This window comes from Tyto alba, unplaced genomic scaffold, assembly GCF_018691265.1.
Source record: "Tyto alba isolate M040663 unplaced genomic scaffold, T.alba_DEE_v4.0 Super-Scaffold_39, whole genome shotgun sequence".
Taxonomy (NCBI): domain Eukaryota; kingdom Metazoa; phylum Chordata; class Aves; order Strigiformes; family Tytonidae; genus Tyto; species Tyto alba.
The window spans coordinates 7787754-7809065 of NW_024881314.1; the positions used below are offsets into that span (position 1 = coordinate 7787754).

General features: G+C 43.7%; 1 protein-coding gene across 4 annotated transcripts in view; it reads left to right on the forward strand.

The window, feature by feature from the left end:
• Positions 1-21312, forward strand: part of TMEM94 (transmembrane protein 94) — a 49860-nt gene that overhangs the window by 12108 nt on the left and 16440 nt on the right. For 2 of the 4 annotated variants that reach the window (XM_033002334.2, XM_033002335.2), the window contains exons 1-14: positions 1327-1486; positions 8350-8469; positions 9154-9281; positions 9885-10021; positions 10700-10896; positions 11661-11812; positions 12437-12539; positions 12853-12939; positions 13461-13577; positions 17339-17395; positions 19242-19346; positions 19959-20123; positions 20367-20576; positions 20748-21063. In XM_033002334.2, coding sequence (XP_032858225.2) covers positions 1433-1486; positions 8350-8469; positions 9154-9281; positions 9885-10021; positions 10700-10896; positions 11661-11812; positions 12437-12539; positions 12853-12939; positions 13461-13577; positions 17339-17395; positions 19242-19346; positions 19959-20123; positions 20367-20576; positions 20748-21063 — 1948 coding nt within the window. In that variant the 5' untranslated portion in view covers positions 1327-1432. Of the gene's footprint in view, positions 1-1326; positions 1487-8349; positions 8470-9153; positions 9282-9884; positions 10022-10699; positions 10897-11660; positions 11813-12436; positions 12540-12852; positions 12940-13460; positions 13578-17338; positions 17396-19241; positions 19347-19958; positions 20124-20366; positions 20577-20747; positions 21064-21312 lie in introns of those variants that run through there. The other 2 variants (XM_033002336.2, XM_033002337.2) reach the window with 2 other exon arrangements.

The following is a 21312-nucleotide window of genomic DNA, read 5'->3' on the forward strand; positions in this document are numbered from 1 at the left end:
TGCTTCCCTTCAACTTTGGCTTTAAGAGCTTTGTGAGATTATGTACTGATGCATAACTCAGTGCCAACACAGAGGTGATAACTAGACCCTGCCTTGGTTTTATTTGTAAATATTGAGACCTCTTAATCTCTGCACTTCTGGCTTTAAACACAGAATATGAGCTGTGCCTATTTAGGCATTTGAATCTCAGGGAAGGAAAGGCAGTGAAGAGCTTGGCCAGGGAGGTTGGGCGAATCCTGACAGCTGTACATGGTCTTCAAAGCTACATGATCTGCTGAGACTGGAAGCTTTTGCAGTGCCTGTCTGTTCCATTCAGTACCGGCCAGCTGTCATCCTTGGAAAGCTGTTGATATGGTTCTTGGCTGGGCCAGTTCTTTACCCCTTTCTGTGTGGAATGCAAGTAATTGGTTTAGTGATTGCTCTGCAGAACTGGGAAGGCCCAGACAGAATTAGGACAGCACTGAAGTAGGAGCTGTATAAAAAAATGCTCATAAAGATGCTTCCCTCCAACAGTGAGAAGGAAGCATTCCTGTAAAAGATAATGAGAGAAAAGGCTCATTCCTCCTTTACCTCCAAAGGTCTTTTATACCATTACCTGTTGTTCTACTCAGCCCTTCCCTGTCTACACTAATCCTTTGCCTTCTCTGTGCCACTGCCCATGTGTCAGTAAATGGGGAGCCCCAGGCATGGCGCATGGCTACGAAGAATTTACGTGCACCTTTTGGTTTAGATTGTGTGGCTCAGGATGTGTGAATACTGGATGCTGAGAGAGGCTTTTGCTGCTTTTTCTATTGATGAGAGAAGAGGGATGGAATACTTCAGACTGGGCTTGTAACCATCTCAGCTTGTTTAAATACAAGAAGACTGTTTAAATACTGGAAGACTCTCCTAGATTTATGTAGCAGAGTTAGTATTCCTGGGTCTCTCTGTCTCAACCTAGTCTTTTTCCTTGCCTGCTCAGGTGTTCCTTCCCCTGTAGTATATTTTATAGCACTTTGTCCTGTCTAATTTGCCATCTGCTTTTCCACAGACCCCTGTCTGTCAGCATCAACCCTTACTGTGCATGCATATGCATCTCTACAGGCAGGGAACCCAGAGATTCTGTCTGTGTCGGCTCCATCTGATGAATGAACCATTCTCACAGACATCTGGTGCTATCCTGGGCAAACTTTTTTCTCTCTTGGCCTTTTTTTTGCCCCTTTCTCTCCCTCACCCCCCCACCCCCATCCACCGCCTCCTTGCTGGATCTGCAGCGTGACTGGAAACAGGCTGAATTAATCAGCAGACTGGTGCTTCACTCTGCTGCTTCTGTCTCATTCTCTGCAGCGCTGGGCTCTGCACAGTCTTGCTCTCTCTCCCTCTTTGCTCTCTCATTTTCGGAGGGCAGCAGCAGTGCAAGTTGCTGGGGAAGTGGCACAGGAATTTAGCCCAGATGCTCTTCAAGCAGGCTGATCTCTGGATCCCCCGCCAAGGCAAATGCCACAAAGTAAGTTTCTCTCCCTTAAGATTTAAATTCAAAATGGCTTTCCCTGTCTCCCTCCCCAGCCTGCATCCTGCCTGATGCGATGGTGTGTGAAGAGCTTTGAGGTTTTGGGGGAAAAGGTTATGGCAGGACATGAAGCAGTGAATGATGATTTTAGTTAGGGAATGGCTTGGTGTTGGAGGTGATGGGGAAAGAACCTGTGTTCTAAACTGCAGATTTAACCCTAGAACCAACAGGAGGGGCCAAACATAATTTTAGCTGCTGACTCCTGCTTTGCTGCCTCTCTGTCTCATGACTTAAATTTGTTTGTTTCTTCTATGGGGTTTGACCTGTAGTTGGTGAACCACCTTATCCCTTTAAAATATATCTCACAGTGTACCTGCTAGGCTGTATTGTAGTTCCAGTCCCCAAAGTCTTCTGCTAAAGAAATGGGGATGGGAAGGAAGCTAATGGGGGAATGGAAGATATCGTGAAGTTCTGTGGATTTCTGAGTATTGCTGGCCTCTGGGAGGGGATTAGCATCCTCTGGAGTAAGCTCTGCATTGGCATAAAACAGTATGCAATGTGTTGAAGCCAACATAAATACAGACCCCCTAACTGCTCTCTGAATTTGGAGAAATAATGTAACTGGATAAATTACAGTAATTAAAGCATATTGCATAGTACAGGTGAGCTTCAAAGCACTGCATAAACACTGCCTCATCCTGCCAGAAGCCTGGTGGGGCAGGTAACTATGGTTGGGGATTCGCTGCTGCAAACAGGACCAAAGAGACAGATCGAGGAGTGTACAATTCAAAACTGAGCTGTTACCTGGGGAGTGGTCAACTGTTTCTCTGCTGTTGAGGTGCTACCAGCTGAGGGAGAAGCAAAGCGCTGAGCTTTGCATTACCCGTGTAGAAAGGTTGATTGTGCCTGTTGGCTTCTTACTCTGTGCTTTACGGAGGGCATAAAATGTGAATGTTGTTGTCTGGATTAAAATGGACTCTGTTCACACCAAAATGCGGTGGTGATTCAGATGGCTGATTAGCATTGCTTTGGCCAGATTTCTGAGAGATCTGTGCTTCTGCAGCTGTGTCTCTTTGCAGTGTAAGTCTGCAGGCCCTGTTAGTGATGAGCTGTGGGGAGCCTCAAGCCAACATCCACACGAGTCCCCGCAGACACGCAGTCACCAAACTGTGGGGGCTCTTTTGTCCAGGGGCAGGGGGAGGTCTGGGGCTGCCTTTCACAGTGTTGTTGCAGATGGAGGAAGAAGACAGTTGTTGACTATTGCTCTGCCCATTAATTTGGGCACTGCTGTGCTGAAGACTGCTTGTTTCACTTGATTAGAGACCACCAACAGCTAAGCTGTGTCTGCCAAGCTCGTGTCAGGTGGCATTTAAACCAAGTTTAATAGCTGTGTTTATTGTGCCTTCTGGTACCTGTCCCGGCATGTCCAGTTCTAAAGGCACTGGTCCCCACAGAGCCATGACCTGCTTGATGGAACTTCCTGAATTGTGCAGGTATCAACACATATTTCTTTTTTCTGTGCTTTCTGGTAGTGTTCAGGTGAGCTGGTGAATATTAAAATCTTCATGACTACATTGGTAGGGAGTTGATAGTCCCATTATAGAGATTTTCACACTGTCATGCAGAAATCTGTGGCAGAAGAAAGAACAGAATCCAGCTGTCCTGAGAGTTAGTCCAGAGTCTTAATCAAAAGATCATCCTGTGGAGGAGGAATGTGTCAGGGTGGAGGCTTCATGTAGCCTGAGTCACTAGAGAAGCAGTCTTGCTAGGAGTCAGGGATCAGACCTCTTTTCAAAAGTAACCAGGTGAGTACTAAGAAATACAAAAAGCAAATAGGGACCAAGGATGTAGGTAGTAAGGGGAAACTTTTGCCCAGATTGGCTGTACACTGGCTTTGCTGGCTACATCTGTATCATTCCGCAGCACAGATCTGCCATTTCAGGCAGTCTGAGCACTAACTCAGCAGCTGTAGTTGGACAGAGCTGTAGCATACTGATGTATGATTTGCTTTAGAACAAGAATAAATCCCTGTCTAGCATTAGCTTGCTGTAAGAAATGTTGCCCGAAGAAATTGCATGCTGTTGCATGTCTCATGTTTGCCATCCTCTCTGATGAGATGCAAAAAAACCCACTGTGTCACATTGTGACTTATCCTAAGCAAGAATCTGACTTACAGTACTAAATGCAAATATATTGGATGGAGCTACTCCTTCTCATGTGTTTTTGAAACTGTAAATAATGCTTACATTTCAGGAGGTGTAATCCCTGAAGTAGATTAATAGCCTGCAAAATGTCATTGTTAAATTAAAAACTGCCTTCTTTTTCTGCTAAGGAATACAAAATAGCTCTCAGAAAAAGGAAGAATGTTCTGCTGCCCGGTTTCCCGCCTCCAACTGTTTAAATCTGAAAAGCAACTGAGTAGAAGTGTTAAAAAAAGGGGCCTAGTGTGTGCAGCCTGGAAAGAGGGAAACAATCTGACAGCTGCCTTGTAGGGTGTTTCCATACCACTCTGAATCAGAGGGATGGATCTGCAGTCTATGAAAGTTGAAGCTTCTAGCAAGTCTTCTGTTTTCTATTCCCTTATTTGTTTAAACAATCTTTGTAAAGGCAGTTACATTCAAGTGTACAACAGTCTTGGTGAGAAACCCTTATTCTGCAAGAGAATGAATCCACAGAGGACAGAGGATGATTCAACCCACTTTGCTAGTAAAGCAAAGAATATATTTGTGCTGCAGTATTATTTTAAAAAATCTTTGGCACATGCGATACAACACCACATATTATATCAACATTTACTGGTACAACAAACAAATCTGTTACTATGGCTCTGTAATGGCTGTATGAAAATATGAGGACTTAATTATACTAATATTTTGTGTCCATTTCTCACATGTATACATTCTGACCTCTGCTCATTTGTTCCTCTTGAAAGACAGAGCAAGACCTCTGTCTTTCATCAGATAGCAGAGAGTGTGAGAATAGCGGATACTTTTAAGATATTCTTGAATCATTCTATGTGTAAAAGAATGGGATGGGAATTTTAGGAAGAGAGATCAGGAACTAACGGTGATTTTGTGTGAGGATGAAGGTGAGCTGTGGGAAGCAGGCATGAGTGGGTGGTGACGCTCAGGAACAACTTCACATTGTGGGAGGAAGAATTGGAAGATAACCACTCTTTCCCTGCCTATCAGTCTGAAAATGCTCCTACAACACACGAGGAAGGCAAAGGAAACCTTTTTGCTGTGAGCCAGGCAAGGCTACAGATTTAAACAAGCTCCTGGATAATGGGGTATTTGCCAACTAATATCCCCTGTCAAACTCTGGAGAGTCAACTGAGAGAAGGCAAAAGAAAAGTCTACAGATTCTGTGGCTCCCTATCTCCTATTGTCTCCTTGAAGAGGCAAACCACCTCCTAAACGTGTGCATTTGCTAGCTCTAGATCAGGTTCTCTTTCCCTAATGTTTGCAGGCAAGCTAAGCAGTAATTTAACATGTAGGATATTTACCTAACATGGAGAAATTCACACATCTTTTCATCTTCCTGTCCACTCCACACTTCAGCACATTCATTCCCTCTAGAAAACAAAATCACATGCACAAAAAAATCTGCACTGTGTGTTTTTCCTTAACAGCCATGCTGCAGATTACAACTCTTTAGAGCTGCGCTATCATCCACAAGGCACAGGGCTGCAATCATCCTGTGTTTACCTGGCTTCGTTCGTGCCTCTAGGAGTAAGGCTGGGAGAGCCAGGGCAGGGGTCAGCTCCAGAGGAGCTGTAAGTGCACTTAGAGACTCCTGTGCTCTGCAGCCTCCCCGGGGCAAAGGAGGAAGCAACTGCTTATTTTCTCCTCAGGACTTTTTCTCTTTAGGCATGGGCAGAAGGAAAGTAGAGCTTTTTAAAATGCCTCCTGATACCCATCAGGGGTTTGCTTTCACTGTAACATGGAATTTACTGTCTTTTTCTTTTTTTTTTTTTTTTTTTGGTTCTTCACTGGAAATCCTATGCTAAGGCAGCTGGATGGGAAGATGTCTCACTGTTTTTGTTTTGACCTGAAAATTAGCAGATTACTCTTTGAATGCAACTTTTCAAAGCAAAGATGTGAATGTTGAGGTTTTTGTTAATGAACTGACACCTCCTGTGAATGGCTTCTTCACCCTGGGGTGCTCACCTCCTCTTTTGTAGCAGGAAGAGCACTTGCAGCTGATGAAAGGCTGGAAAGATCCCTCTGGGACAGTTTAAGAGCGCCTAGGTTTGCCATATACAAAGGTTTACTTCAGGGCATTTGAAAAATGCCTCATTAGCAGTTGATGACATAGCAGGGTAGCTCTTGTTTCGAAAATCTAGAGCTGCCCCTTGCCAGGAGCTCAGGGTGGCTCTTCTCCCCCGTCCCTTTCATTCCTTGGTTCCCAGCGCTTTCTCTTGATGCTCACCAGCAGTGGCTTATCTGAGTCACCGCAGGCAGCCTCTCACTCACATTATTACAGTGTTTCCCAAGCTGGCTCTGCCTGCTTTGCCAAATACTCCAAGTGTCAGGACAGGTGTTTTAACAGTCCCTTCCCTGCCTGCCATCCTTCTTCCCCAGCCCTGCCACACTCTGTACTTGTCCTTTCTCACCCTACAGCCACCTTCCTTTGTGGCTGCCCTTACCTTGACTGATACTACAGCAAAACAGTAACTGCTGCATAAAGACTGGAGCAGGTGTGCAAGTATTTCAGGAGCCTTTTTGATTACCTCTGGATTTGGTGCCTTTTTCTGCTGGCTGCCTGCTGTGATGTGGCAGTTTCTCTTCCCAGACAGTGTGTGACTGCACTAGATGTTGGCATTAAGTGCAGCTTCCCTCTCATTTCCTCTGTAGCTCCTGATGTAGCCATTCGAATCAACTCAGTGTCCAAGCAGACTTTGCTTTTCAAAGTCCCTCTTAATATTGCTGCCTTTCATTTTGTGTCTTTTATTTATCTGTCTGCTTTCCCAGTGTTGGAGAGGATTAGTGGTTTTGTGGGTGCTTTGCTATGCCCCAAACAGCCAGCATACAGCAGAGAGAGAGGAACCTTATTGTCACTTGCTCCGTGTTGCTCTCAGGCACTCCTGTTTGCAGCACTCCCGTGGTGCAGCGGCGCATCTGTTGCCAGCTACGCTGCCTGCCATCTTCTCCTCTGGGAGTCTTTGAGAGACTCCTATGTTTAGTCCTGTGCTGATGTTACCTGGGCTGCTTCCAAGAACAACACAGAACTGCTTCCTCTATTCCTAAAACTGACACAGAATGAAAACCACAGCAGGATTATTTTTAGTTCTGTAAAAGTGCAGCTAAAGCAGCATTGCTAGGCTCTGCCTGGCCAGAATTTGCTGTTTCAAATTGTCCATGATAGGTGGGGAGTGTGTGTGTGTGTGTGGTAGATGGAAGTTTAAAGACCGTCTATCTGCTATTTGTTGATGCTTATGTTACAGTTTTGGATTGGACCGTTGATGCAAATATGTCTGAAGTCCGAGATTAGTTTCCTGTAAATGTTCATCACAAAACCACTCAGTTAAGGAACAGGAAGAAAAGTGCAGATCACAGCTGAGCTACACTTGCAGAGCTGGGTACGCGCATGCAGCTCCAGAAGAGCAGAGCTGCTGCAGTTTGAGGCCATGGTGTATTTGGCAGGGCTGGGGAAAGCTGGTGGCTGCAGTAGCAGGAAAAGTTGCAGCTCCTGCCTGAGCTGTATTTGCTGGGCAGTGTCACACTGGTGGGGACCGGAGGGGGAAGCTTCCTTCCTGCTTTGTGTTCAGTAGTTCTATACTCTGTAAACAGCATGATACACCTGAGCATTTCCAATGCGCAGGATATCCTATGTGGTGTGCACCCTCAGGGTGTTTGTATTTAAACATGAAATGCAAATGAGAACTTTTACTGACCAATTCCATGATGTCTGCTGTAGCCCTCTCATGGACACCTGCCCGCTTTTCCTTGTGGATTCACTTTCAGTGATCTGGTACCCACAGGACCGCACAGCTTCTCTGGGATTGTAAAGAAAGTGCTTGTGTTCTTGCCCCAGAAATGCAAGCATTTACCCCAATTTCTTGTTATCAGCATCTTATGGCATCTTATGGCAGTGTTTTCCAGATGACATGCTCTTGGGTTGCATCTTTTCAGGCTGCTGCCTCTTTGCTGACCAGTGAGGGAGCAATGTTCTGGACTTTGTGTGCTTCCTTCAAGTCCAAATACCTCCCTTGTATGTTTGTACAGTTCAGCACTTAAAACTCTAGTTCTTTCTCTTGTAAAAGGAGGAGTTGATGCTGCAGTCATGTCTCCTCCGGAACTGATCCATGGCCTAGCACTTAAATCTGGGCCTTCTGTGTCAAAGTAGCCACAGGGGCAGGATTCATAACGAAAAATTCATCATGAGCGGTTGTGGAAATGGGACTGCTCTTATTTAGAATTGCAGGTATTCTACTACTGTTAGCAAAATCCATCCTGTATCATTAAATTTCTACCATAACTGCCTGTGTTCTCTTGTCTCCACAAGCTGATACCGGTTCAAGCCTGTGTAACCTCAGAGCTGAGCAGCCTCCCTTTGTATTGTCCTCAGCCTCTGCTGATTAGAATCTTGTTTCGCAGAAATGACTTGCTATTGTGCTTTGATAAAGTATTTATCCAGCACAGTCAGGACGGGTTTGTTTACCTGATATTATCTAAGTGCTCTAACTCCAGCCAGCAGTCTAAAGTTCACAGGAGGGAAGATGATTTCAGGAAAATGGAGAATCAGACTAGTGGTGATGAATGCAGGGCATTTACAGTAGGGTGCTCAGTCAGCCACTAGTAAAAAGCCTAAAAAGAAAACAGTAAAGCAATAAACAGTTTGTTTTTCTGGCACCTTAGGATGAGATGACCTCAAGTTTGGGCCTTACCACAAAGAAAGCCCTCACGATCCTGAGAGACCAGTTGTCAGCACTTCTGGAGGGGCATCAGAAGGAACGGAAAAAAGTGACTTCATGGAAGGTGAGGCACCAGACAGCAGAAGGCTGGGCACTCAGTCTCCCCGTCTCAAAGTAAAGCTGAAGATTAAACAGAAATTGGCTGCATTTCCTCCCAGGCTGCTGCTGCAGAGTGTCTTGGTGTAGAACGGCTAAAGTCCTTGGGAACATAGCAAGGAATCTACCTAGGGGTATGTTTCTCTCAGCACTTCTCTCCTGGATGCTGGAGCTCTGTGGGAGCTTAGCTTCACCTGTGAAGGATCAAAGTGCTTCAAGAGCCACGACTGGCTGTGTGTCTGTTGGGTTTGGTATCAGGTGGGAAGAGCTGTGATGCGTAACAGTTTCCCCTTGTCCACCATGTTTATCTGGTGTGTGTGTGCAGTACAAAGTGCTAGTGTTTATGCACAGTGCTTAAAAGTGTTCCTCACTTTGTTAGTGACAATGGGGCAGACTGGCACAGAAGCCTTTTCATTCTTCCAAGCAAGAGTAAAGCAGAGAGTGTCCACCCAGACTTGCCAGCTGAGTAACCGTTACTGCTGTAGCATTCACATAATTGATCTGGGATGCTCTGTATCATTTTCAGGGGTTTTACAAAGCTGAGTTCACCCTGGAATGTCAGCTGCTGCCCTCACCCTTTCTCACTCTGCTTTTTCAAACGTCTCTCTCTGTATTTCATGAATGCTGACTGTCTGCTGCTCTCCTTTCGTAGGAGGTGTGGAGGAACAGTTTTCTCTACCATGGTAACCGTTGCTCCTGTTTCCACTGGCCTGGTGCATCCCTGATGCTTCTGGCAGTGCTGTTGCTGCTGTGCTGCTATGGGAGCCAGCCACAGGGGAGGTAAGCAAACATCCTATGCTGGCTAACTGAAGTGAGGTGGTAGTTTTATATCGTCTTGACACTGTTTGTGGCTGACATGAGAGAGCTGTCCCTCAGTCTGTCTAGACATCTATACATGCGCATACTCACACTGGTAATTCTATCCCTATCAGTTCCTTTCACAAAACTTCAGCCAACTTAATTCTACTTCTAAAAGACCCATAGAGTGTCCTTTGGAGAGATTGAGATTTTTTTTCTACAGCACTTGCAGATCTTGAAAAATCCCAAGGCGTTACCATAGTTAGGAAGGATTTTGAAACTGAAGAAATTAGTGGCTCATAGGAGAAGTGACTGTGCTGTCACATGTACCATAACACACATTGACAGTATTTGTAAGGGCATTTTTTAGTTGACACAGGTCCTTTCAGACTTCTCTGGTGGCATTATTCTAAAGAAGTGTGTTCATAGCTCTCCTGCTTTTCTTTTTTAGCCATAAGTCTGTGGGATGTAGGAATAAACAACTGAGCAGGTGTGCATTTATCTCTGTGGGTGGCTGGCAGTGTATTCTGCTCATTTACTCAAACCTCATCTGCTTTCTGCTTTCTTCTGTTTTGCTGTGCAAAGCCAAGGTGCTGAGATAGTTAATGCACTGGCACTCTTCCTCCTTCTCCTCTTGGATCTCTTCATGATTGGGCGTCAAGAGAGGCTGAAGTGCAGAGAGGTGGAGAGGAGACTTCAGACAATCATTGATAAGATAAATGGTGAGGTCTCATTTATCTGTCTCTCATTTGAATTTGTGTTTTCCTCCCATTGGATTTTTCTTCAAACCTGATCACTTAATGTTACTAATTGATCATACTAAGCCTTCCCCTGTGTTACACAGAAGCAGGCTGTGAGAATTGTGTCCTACTCATGCCTGTCCTGTAGAATAGTTATTTTGAGCTGTCATGTGGCCACGTGCTTCCAATCTGTGTGTTATCAGGTAGGCGTCTGTTATGTCTGTGCTTTGGAGTGATTTGAATCCTCAGTATCTTACAAAAATATCTGCCTTGCAGCAGATGATGAGGGAAAAATATGTGGGGTTGTACCACAACATAGAACAGAAGGAAATAAATTTCCGTGCATGAGCATCGTCTCAGCAAGGGCTTTTGAACCTGAGGAGGCAGTTTATTTCTGTGCAGCAGTTTTAAGGACAGCCTTTAGTTTTTCCACTGTACAAGTATGTATTTAAGGTTATAAAATGACTATGTTTAGTTGTTAATATTGTGTGGAGAGAGAGGGAAAAAGCCATCAAGAAGAAAGAGAGAGAAGATAAAAGATCATGGGAATGGACTGAGCTTAGCACTGGAGGACCTATAGCCACTACAGGGTGTACATTGATGTATATTGGCCCCTCCAGAATTGTTATCACTTAATTCTTTCACACTTTGTGCTTTCAGATACACTTGGCAAAGAGGTGAAATGGCCAGACTCCATGTACCCTGACCTTCACATGCCTTATGCCCCATCCTGGTCCCTTCATTGGGCCTACAGAGATGGTCATCTTGTCAACCTGCCTGTGAGCCTGTTAGTAGAAGGAGATGTCATTGCTTTGAGGCCAGGCCAGGAGTCATTTGCTTCTCTGAGAGGGATTAAGGTAACTTGCTTGTCTTATTTCCTTGGCCTGTAACAATGTATTGCCCAGGATTTTCTTGCTAATACTCTAGTTCCCAGTGTACAGATAACTGGAGTGTTTGATTTCTTCTGACCTTGAAAGTAGCTTGAAATTCCAGTTCGCTCAAGGACAGTGCCTCATTAGACTGCAACTTCTCTTATGAACTCCCAAACCCAGTGGACAGGAGACACTAATGTGATACCAAAGCACCATATTTCCATCTCTTCCAGGTCAAGGGGAAATTGTAATGTGCTGCTAAATATAGATGGAGTGAATCTATCCAGTAGGATGATATGATATACAAACCCCCTACTTTATCCTGATATGTGGAGAAATAAAGTTTGTTTGCTTTGACCTTCTTACTACCAATTCATTATAAAAGAAGATAATATAAAATACCTGGGGTAGTAATAGATTAACAAATCAATTACAGGAGCTATGCAAAGATTTTTCTGCTTGAAGAAGATTGGAAAAAGTTCAAAGCTTGAAATTCACCTTTGTTGGTTTTTATCGTAACGTTCACTCCAAATGCCAGTTTTCATGAAGTAACCAGATGTGCTTGAACACAAGGATTTCATTTTGCTTCAGGTTTGAAGCTAATGAATTTTTGAGAGCTGAGAGCGGGAACTGTGACAAATAATTTGCAGTGGGAGGAATCCTGCTGGATTAAACCTCCAGTCCCTCACAGCAGGATTCCACTGAGGCCCCAGCTGTGCAGCCTTTGGGCTCTCTGGCTTCTTTTCTAGGATGATGAGCACATAGTTCTGGAGCCAGGAGATTTGTTTCCACCTTTCTCACCTCCGCCCTCCCCAAGGGGAGAAGTGAAGAAGGGACCTCAGAACCCTCAGCTGTATCGTCTCTTCCGTGTCTTGAAGACCCCAATAATTGATAATGTCAGGTGAGTTAAATACAGTGCACAGTGCTTGCACAGTTTGTCTGTGTCCTTGTTGCTGCCTTGTATTGGCAAAGAATGAGGCTTAACAGTCCAGGACAGGAATTTTCAAATATTCTGTGCTGTGTTTTCTTTATTACTTGGGAATTCTGTAAGTCTCTTACTGTCTGCCTTCAATAGTCCTCCTTAACTGGTAGGTTAGGCTAATATATAAAACCACGTATATACTAAGTATTACTGTTCAGCTCATTACTTTCCAACTAAATTTGAATAATGCAGGGAGATTGCAAATTTCATGCATTTGATATAACCAGCAATGTGACACCCTTTGGTCAACTGGAGATACAGAGATCTGAATGTCCTGTTAGAGTTTCAGTACATGTTGGGGCGATGGAGCCTTCCCGTTAAGTGGGTGAGGAGACCTGGGAAGTTTGCTCAACAGCACTGTAAATTTACCGTGGCAAGTACAACACTGTTATTGTAGAACTTGGCTTCTCTTTTGAAGGTCAGCCCTCATAGCACAGGGTGAACACTGTGTTCTGATCAGGTCTGCTAGGAGGTTTGTATCTGAGGAAAGTGCAAGGTTAGGATCTTGGTTGCTGAAATCTCAAGCTGGTTTCCATTTTTTAGGTGGTGTCTGGAAATGGCTTTGTCACGTCCTGTGACAGCCCTGGATAATGAGAGATTCACCGTACAGTCAGTGATGCTGAAATATGCTGTCCCTATTGTACTGGTAGGTCTCATTTCAAGCCTTTGTTGTTGAATATAGCCATGTTTTGTCAATAAAGGTGAAGAATTTGCAGCTGTTAACAGGAAACTGTGGCCAGGCCCTAACTCATGCAGCTGACTCTGTGTGTACCTTGGGTAGTTCAGAGAAGCAAAGATGCTGAGCCATTTAGCTGTGACAGTGGAGGGAAGAACAGCAGCAGCAGACCAACTGTATCTTCCAGATTTTCCCAGGGCTGAGAATATTACGAGGCTGTGAAAACTCCTTCCTTACAAGTATTAGTAGTTAGCTGACAATGTCCTTTCTGTTTGGATTGCAGGCTGGCTTCCTGATCACCAATGCTGTGCGCTTCATTTTCAAAGCCCCTGGGATTGCTTCTTGGCAGTACACTCTTCTTCAGCTACAGGTAAAGGAGAGTTTTGAGCTCCACTCCACCTCCTCCCCAGAGCATCACTGAGACCAGTTCCCTCCCTGAAGCGACTTGCTTCATCCTATGCGTGCCCATGTGCGTGCTGGATCCAGGAGCTCTCAGTGGAGCAGGACAACAGCTCTGCCCTGGCCATTCCTCCTAGAATGCCCTGTACGTTGTTTGCTCTCTCTCACTTGCCATGTATCCATGTGCGTATATATATATGTATATAGTATCCTTTGCCTTTAAACTTGTAAGGTTTATGTCAAATCCAGCAGAAAAACCAGCTGCAAGTTGGTGTGATTTATTCACAGCCTCCTTCATTACAAACTCCTAAGGGTGTGTGTGTCTCCCCTCCTGTGCTTCTCCTTGTATTGCACTGCTTCCAGTGCAAGCAGTCGTCTGTCTTCCTGCCACTGCCTTTTACCCATCCTCTCACTGTGGTGGAAAAGATGTCATGTGAGAGGTCTGACTTCTTGTTGTCTCCGTGCTTGCTGGTGATTACAACTTTTTTTCAGGTGAATGGTGTCCTACCCATCCTTCCATTGCTCTTTCCTGTCCTGTGGGTTCTTGCTACAGCCTTTGGAGAAGCCAGAGTTTTGGCTCAGATGAGCAAGGCCTCATCCACCTCACTGGTAGGTATCTTTCCACATCAAACCATTGCAGAGAAAAGGGCAAGAGATGAGAAGGACTCTGTGAAGTGAGCACAGTGAATTCAGCAGATGTGTCTACATAACTGTAAAAGCTTTGGATCTTTGGTTGTCCTAGCTATGCCCTCTCCCTGGAGCACAGTGTGGCTGCTTGAACAGATGTTTTGATTTTTTCAACCTGTCTACAGATATCCCAAGGTGATAGGAACTTCCAGTGATTCCATAAATCTCTTCAAGGCATGTGCTTTATATTAGTTAAATATAAGCTTTCAGAGGGGCCAACATGGAAATAAATACCCTGTGGTGACTATAAGTAGAGAATGTTTAGCCACTGAGAAGGAATGGGATACATGAGATCCTCTGCAACCTCCAGTTTTAACATGTGGGCTGAGGCTCTGAGGCTTCGCTTGCAGGCATGGCCTTGGCAGTGGATCAGGGAGTAAGAGGAGTTTCTGGTGGTTGTGCTGGTCTGGGGAGTGGAGTTTGGTAGCCTGATGGGTGTGTGATCCTGAACTGGGTGCGCTGATGGGTGTCTCTTGTTCTCTCCTGGTGGCAGTGTTGGTGAGATGCACTGTGCTACGTTTGTCTTATGTACTGAATTCTGTTATGCCTGCACTTGGACAGAGTTTCTCCTTCTTGTCCTTCCTTGGCCTCTGTGGCCCTGGGTCTGTGTTTTCTCTTATTTTGTCTATAGGTTGTACATGACACTAAGCTGCCTGTGTCCTGGGAGGGGGGGATACATATTACCTCCCTCAGTGGCTTTTGCACCTTTACCATGTCTTTTCAATGTTTCCTCCACTTTACCTTTCCCACTCATTCTCAGCATCACTTGGTTTCTGTCTTTGGAACCTCCCTTTTTCCCTTTACACCTTGCTATTTTGCTGGGAAAAGCCAGAGCTCCTTGGCTTCCCTGCTTTGTCATTCTCAACATACCCATTTTCCCTGTCACTCATACTTGCACCTTCCTTGTGTTCTTTCCTGTCTTCTCCTTCTTCTTGTCCAGGCAACTCACTCTGTCCAGCCGCTCTTTTTGTGACATCTCAGACATGATCCTCCATCTTTGCTGCTGCAGAACAACTGTTGTGATGTGCCTTGATCTTTCTCCTCTTTGACTAGGGCAGCCTTCTTTTGGCCTCTCTATTTCACTCCTTCCTTCTCTCTACTCTGTTCAAAATGTAGCAGGTAAGACCCTCTTCCTCTCCAATCACTTGGCCTGTGTGATGCTCTTCTCCACCTTCTGCCCCCTCCCATCATGTTCAAGCTGTCTGATTCCCAGTTTTTCAAAGCCATAGGTGTCTCTCATGACTGGCTAGTCAGACATCCTGCAGGACACAGACTATTGCCCCCCACAAATGAGCCCCTGCCTCAAGTTGCATTACTATTGTTGGAGTACATCAGTGTTCCTTTTAGAAAGGAATTTGATGTTGGTTTGAAAACATTTGTACTGCCTTTGATAGGTTGTTTCAGTAATTATTTACCTTTACTGCTAAAAATGGGCATTCTATGTTAGTGGGAATTTTTGTAGTATCTGATTTCCAGCCCTTGGAACATTTACATCTTTTGTCTCCTAGATTTAAGAGCACGTCAGTCAAATTTCTGGTCTGTTGTAGCTACTCACATTCACTTTTACTGTCTCTTTGGTTAAGCAAACAGTTTAAGCACCTTGAGTCACTATAAGCATATTTTCCAACCCTTTGATCTTTCTCTCGGCTTTCCTCTTTGCTTTCTCCAGTGCTTCACGATCACTGTAGAATTATTCATCTCCAAAACCCACAAAATATTCCAGTAACAGTTGTGCTTATGTTAGATTTCAGAATAATTTGGACTTCCTACTCTATGTTCCCCTGTTAGTGCAGCAAAGGATCATATTAGATCTCTCAGCCACTGCTTTGAATGGCCAGGCTTTGTTTAGCTGATAATTTACAGTTACTGCTTTCTAATATAGAGTCCTCATCCTATAAGTCCAACCTTCATTTTTGCTCCTAGGTATGCAGCCTTGGTTTTGTGCCTGTTGGTATGCATGTTTTTGCTTATTTACCAAGCAATTCATATTGTTCTGTAACTGGTCTGTTCTCTTTATTATTGGACCTTGCCCCAAACTTTCCATAGTTTACAGTCTCTATCACTAATGTTTTTTAAGTTTTCTTTCAGGCTACTAACAAAATATCCAGAATTTGCCCCTGCTTGAGCTAGTAACATTCTATTGCAAATAATTCCTCAGTTTCTGTTCCATTTTGAAATACACTATATCTAATATACTTAATATGGGCCCTATTCCTCCAGTATTACTCTAGTTTTTGTTAGAAAACCAGTAAAGCATTTTGTATCAAGTCAAAGTACCAAGCAGTTTACGTCAAAAGCATTACTTTTATCAGTCAAATTTGTAATTTTGTCAAAAAAGATATCACAATAGTATGATGAGATTTATTGCTCATATACTTGTGATGTTTGGCACTGGTTTTATTATTCCACTTATTTTCTTTTACCGGAGTCTCATATTAGTAACTCTGTTATTCTGCCTGAAATCAAAGTCTGTCTGGGGTCCTGTGGTAACTTGATTTGTTCTCCTTACCTTTTTTAGGCGTTGGCACCATATTAGCTTTCTTCCATTCAGCATTTCTTCCAAATCAGCAGTAACAGTCAGAAAGTTGTCCAGACCTGCTAATTTAAACATATTTACTTTCAGTAGCTAGTGTTAGAATGGAAAATATTTCATAGTTATCATATGGTATGATTATATCACTGAATAAGGAATAGCAATATTTATTTAACGCATCGGCCTTGCCTGCAATATCATTTACAATTTCACTGTCTTCAACAAGCAGTGGTTTTAGTTGGCTATTGGTATACTTTTTCTTATTTTTATGTTAATTTTTGCTTCTATTTTCACTTCCACTCAAAACTGGACTTTTTTACTTTTACTATGGATTGTTGCTCTTTAAAATATTAATAAAATATTGTTAAACAGTTCCTAATTATCCTTCATAGTTCTCAGTTTAAATTATTTCTGACAATTTTTTTTTTTTTCAGCTTTTTTTTTCTAGCTGATCCTTTCTAAAGTGCCAGATATATGCATTCTTATTTGGGGTGTCATTTTATTTACATACAAATGTAATTTCCATATTCACTTATGCTTATGAATATGCTTAAATTTAAACTGTTTTTCAAAATTACATCTACTGTGGAATTCTCTTGTGCTGGATGCACAAACTTTGAGTTAGTAAATTTCTCGGTGTAATTCCAAGAGCCCCATGGTAGTGTCCTGCTATAATTTCTTTTCATTTCCTATCCACATCCCATTCATATCACCTCATTCCTCTGTGTTCACTGTGTTCCAGGCACCTGCTTGTACAACCGCTCTTCTAGTTCCCTTCTTTTAACTGCCCCATATTGCTTAAAACCAGATCAGTCAATCCTGGCTCTTTCTGTCTAAAAATAACCATCCAGAAGGAGCCTCCTCTGGGTCTAATTGCTATTATTTTCTCTGTAGACATTTAGGTAATGACTGTGTGTTCTTCCGTGATGTACAGCACCAAGCGCTTCGACTGTGCTTTGCAAGTAGATAAAGACATAGTCCATTAAAGCTTAATTGTTTGGATGAATTATTGGTCTGCCTTTGTATAGCGATTCCCACAGAGCAGGACTGCTGCTTTCTTCTCTCTGAAGGCACAGGATTTAGGGAAGGATGTTCCTCATGACACATTTCTGAGCACGATTATAGTAACTGGTCTCTTCTCTTGCTGCAGCTTGCTAAGTTTTCAGAGGACACTCTCAGCAGCTACACAGAGATGGTATCTTCTCAGGTACTATTATTATGAATTGTTTTCTTCCATCTTCATTGCAGAACTTCATGATATCCTTTCCCTTCTTCTCTGATCTCCTGCTTGTTCCTAGACCCTTTTTACTTGTCTCAGTTGTCCACTGTCACTCATTTGCTGCTTTAATTTGCTATGCATGGAGGTTGCATGTCTTTCCCTACACCTTCCCACGTAAATGCTGCTCTGCTGACCAGACATTGAGGTGACTTTGATACTGTGTCCAGTTGTGCTTTTCTGAATATTGCAAATGATTTGAAATCAACTTTTTCTGTCCTGAAGAAAGTACCTCTTTCAAGCCCTTCCGTTCCAGGAGTAAAATAAACTTTTTATGGTGTGTGCCAGAAAGAAGGGAAACATTCTTATTGTACCAGAAAAACTTCCTTCTTCAAGCCAAAACTAAAGAACAGAGGGGATGGTGGTCAGCACTAAGAACAAACGTGTAGAGGGGACCTTTTGATGTTCAGGCTTTTAAAAACTCTGATCCTGTTTCATGTGCTCCTTAACAAGCTTAAGCACATTACTAGTGATTCCAAAGCTGGGGAAATAAACATTCAGAAGACCTTTTTCTGAGGGAGCAACTGCATCTGGCCACTCCATAAATTGCATCATCCAGATTAAACTGGTGGGTAGAGGAAAGACACTTTTCTGTCTAATCTGTCATTAAGATTCCCCTTCCCATAAGGAGGCAGATGGACTCCAGGAGTGATTAAAAATCGCTAGATACTATAAGAATCAATTCATATCTCCTCATTCCTAGCCACACAGAGGAATGCACATGAACACACACACACACAGACGCTTCCTTTGCTGAATATTTTGTTGTTTTTTCTGTGCCAGTTCATCATTTAGCTGAGATGTTTTTCAGGTGTTAAATGATTTGAGCTGACCTTCCTTGTTGAAGAGATCTGCTTCTTTCCTTTTGTACCTATGTAACGTTTTTGCTTGTGAGAAACTGGTTTAAATAAGAGCTTTTTTTTCTTCCTGGTGATAGCTCATGCTTGTTTTGCATTTGAGCTTATGGCTTTACTAACCCTAAGGAACTTGATCTAAGGAGCTTTAGGGGAAGTACTCTGCAGTGACAGCATTCCAGAACAACAGCTAAAAAGCAGTAAAATAACACTGCAATGCAAACTTGGTTTTGTTGGCTTTAGGAGTGCACAGAGAAAAACACAGCTCTGGTGCTTGGGTTGGTATGCTGCCGTCTAGACTCCCTCTGAAACATTTTCATGTGGAAGATGAAGGATGCCAACTTGACATTTTAATTTTGCAAAATATCCCCTTTCAGTTTATTACCATGTTGATTACAATTAATTTGTAATGGTGGAGTGGTCAGGACACCTTGGCTTTATTTCCAACATTGTCACTGCCTCAGTAAGCAGCCTTGGTCAAGTCACCTCACCACAGTGACTTCATTTACCCGATTTACAGCTTGGTGAGTGTAAGTGTAAGGTCTCAAACTCTGTAATGCAAGGGGATGAGAGTTAGTTTAGGAAGAAATACTAAGAGTTAACAACGGATTCACCCCAAATGAAATCCCTTCAGAATTCTTTCCTGTGTTTTTGGATAGACAAAGGTAGATTCAGTTAATTCTTGATTCAACAATCAGACTGTCTGTTAGCATCCTCTGGAAGGGCAAAGAAATGCCCTTCCCTTGAGAACATCAGCACTGTATCAGTTAACAGGTTCCCATGGAGACTGGTGTTTATCTTACAGTGTATCACTGTGTTGAACCTGAAAGCAGGTAATGTCATACTCCCTATTTTCCTTCTCTCCCCTGATCTTTCACTGCATAAGTTTTTAATTGGCTGATGTCCTCTGCTTCCCTCGGCAGGAAATGATACGCTGTATCTGGAGCCACTTCCTCTGTGTTTTAAAAGGCAAATCCCCAACTCTGAGCTTCACTTCCAGCTTGCTCCATAGTCTGGGATCTGTCACTGTGAGTGTTGCTGGGTTGTCAGAAGGAGGAGCCCTATGTAGATGCTTCATTTGCATTGTTCATGTCATCCTTCCCTGAGCATAGACTGTTAGTAATCAGTTCACTGTGCTGGAATTAGAAACCCTTCAAGCACCTGTCTTTGTGGAAGAGTTTCTAACTGTCTTGTCTTGTCCAAGCAGCACATTTACAGGCTAAAACAATGGTTAGAGATACTCTGTGGCATCTAACAGGATGTCTGTATTTCCAGCTCTGGTTCTGGTCCCATAACCCTTTTGACTCCTGTTCAAGAACCAGCTGGTTCAGGTCCTGCTAAAGTACTAGCTGGTGAAACAGGTTGAGTAGTTGCTTCCTTCCCGTGGTCTTCCTGCCTAGTTTTGCAATATCCTGAGATACAATTGGTGTTAAACAACCCATTAATCCTGCTAGAGTGATGAATTCTTGGATTTCTTAGAGGGTTATTAGGTGCAGTTTCTTAAGACAGAAGGTTGTCGGAGATACTTGTCTGTCCTCCCATGTGTTTATTAAACTTGCAATATTTACAACTATGCATGAACACTGAGACATGTTTTCGCTGAGATTTTGCTTTCTTGGGGGTGTTGTGGGACGTTCTAGGTGCTCTGCTGTGTAGACAAGCAGGGGATTCTTTCCTGGCCAAACCCCAGCCCAGAGACTGTTCTGTTCTTCAGTGGAAAGGTAGAACCACCTCATGATAGCCATGAAGATCTGACTGATGAGCTCTCTACACGGTCCTTCTGCCATCCTGAGATGGAAGACGAGGTGAGTGATATGTAATGTAGTATGTTGGCTTTAATTATAGTTTGACTGACAGGCACAACGTGGTATTATAGAGGGGGCCCTTTGCTTGTAGAGAAGTCCTGTGCTGTAATTCTTTACTTAAAAGATAAAGAAGCAGTGAGGATAAGATTCTCTTCTACACAAGTCCTACAGCACCAGGTGAATCAGTAGTGGCTCACGTTCAACCACTGAATCACCACTGTTCATTTTGTTGGTCTCTTGCAGCCCCATGAAAGAGATGCTTTGCTCTCTGGCCCCCTGGCAGACACAGTCCACATAACCAATGAGCAAGAGAGGAGCAACTGGTCTAGTGACCCTCCAAAGGCTCCTGATGCCCATGCCCACCGAAAGCCAAACAGCAGAAGCAAGCATCCCTCTGGGTCCAATGTGAGTTTTAGCAAGGACACGGAGGGTGGAGAGGAGGAACATAATCAGGTAAGACATCCTGAAGGGGCATGCAAGTAATCTTTTTTTTGGAGCTATATGACAGATTTAAGCCTGTAGAGTCCCCCCCGTTAGGGAATTTAATTGGGAATTCCCTGCAGGATTCTAGGCTGAAGCTGTAATCATTGTAACCAACTAGAATTTTCCTGTCTGTTGGACCAGGTTGTTGGTGACAGTGAGGTGTTGGCTTGTGAGGCTGAAGACTTTGTGTGTGACTACCACCTTGAGATGCTTAGCCTGTCCCAAGACCAGCAGAACCCCTCCTGCATCCAGTTTGATGACTCCAACTGGCATATGCACTTGAATTCCCTCAAACCTCTGGGCCTGAATGTGCTGCTCAATCTCTGCAATGCCAGTGTGACAGAGCGTCTGTGCCGCTTCTCTGACCACCTCTGCAACATTGCCCTCCAGGAAACTCACAATGCTGTGCTGCCTGTCCATGTGCCCTGGGGCCTCTGTGAGCTTGCCAGGCTAATAGGTAAGGAGAAATTGGATGAGCGGACACAGAGAAATCAGAGCTGTCAATAGACACTTAATCCTTAGAGAGCACAAGAGAAATACTTCCCCAGGCCTGGTTGCTGAGAAGGTGGAATTACAGAGCTGACACTGTTGTTCAGTTGCCAAAAGAGTCTATTAAAGAGATTGCTTTTGGCAAGTTCTGACATTGTAGACACTATCAAAGGAACAAATGTCATCAAGGATATTTCCAGCCAGCCCTGGCTAAGCT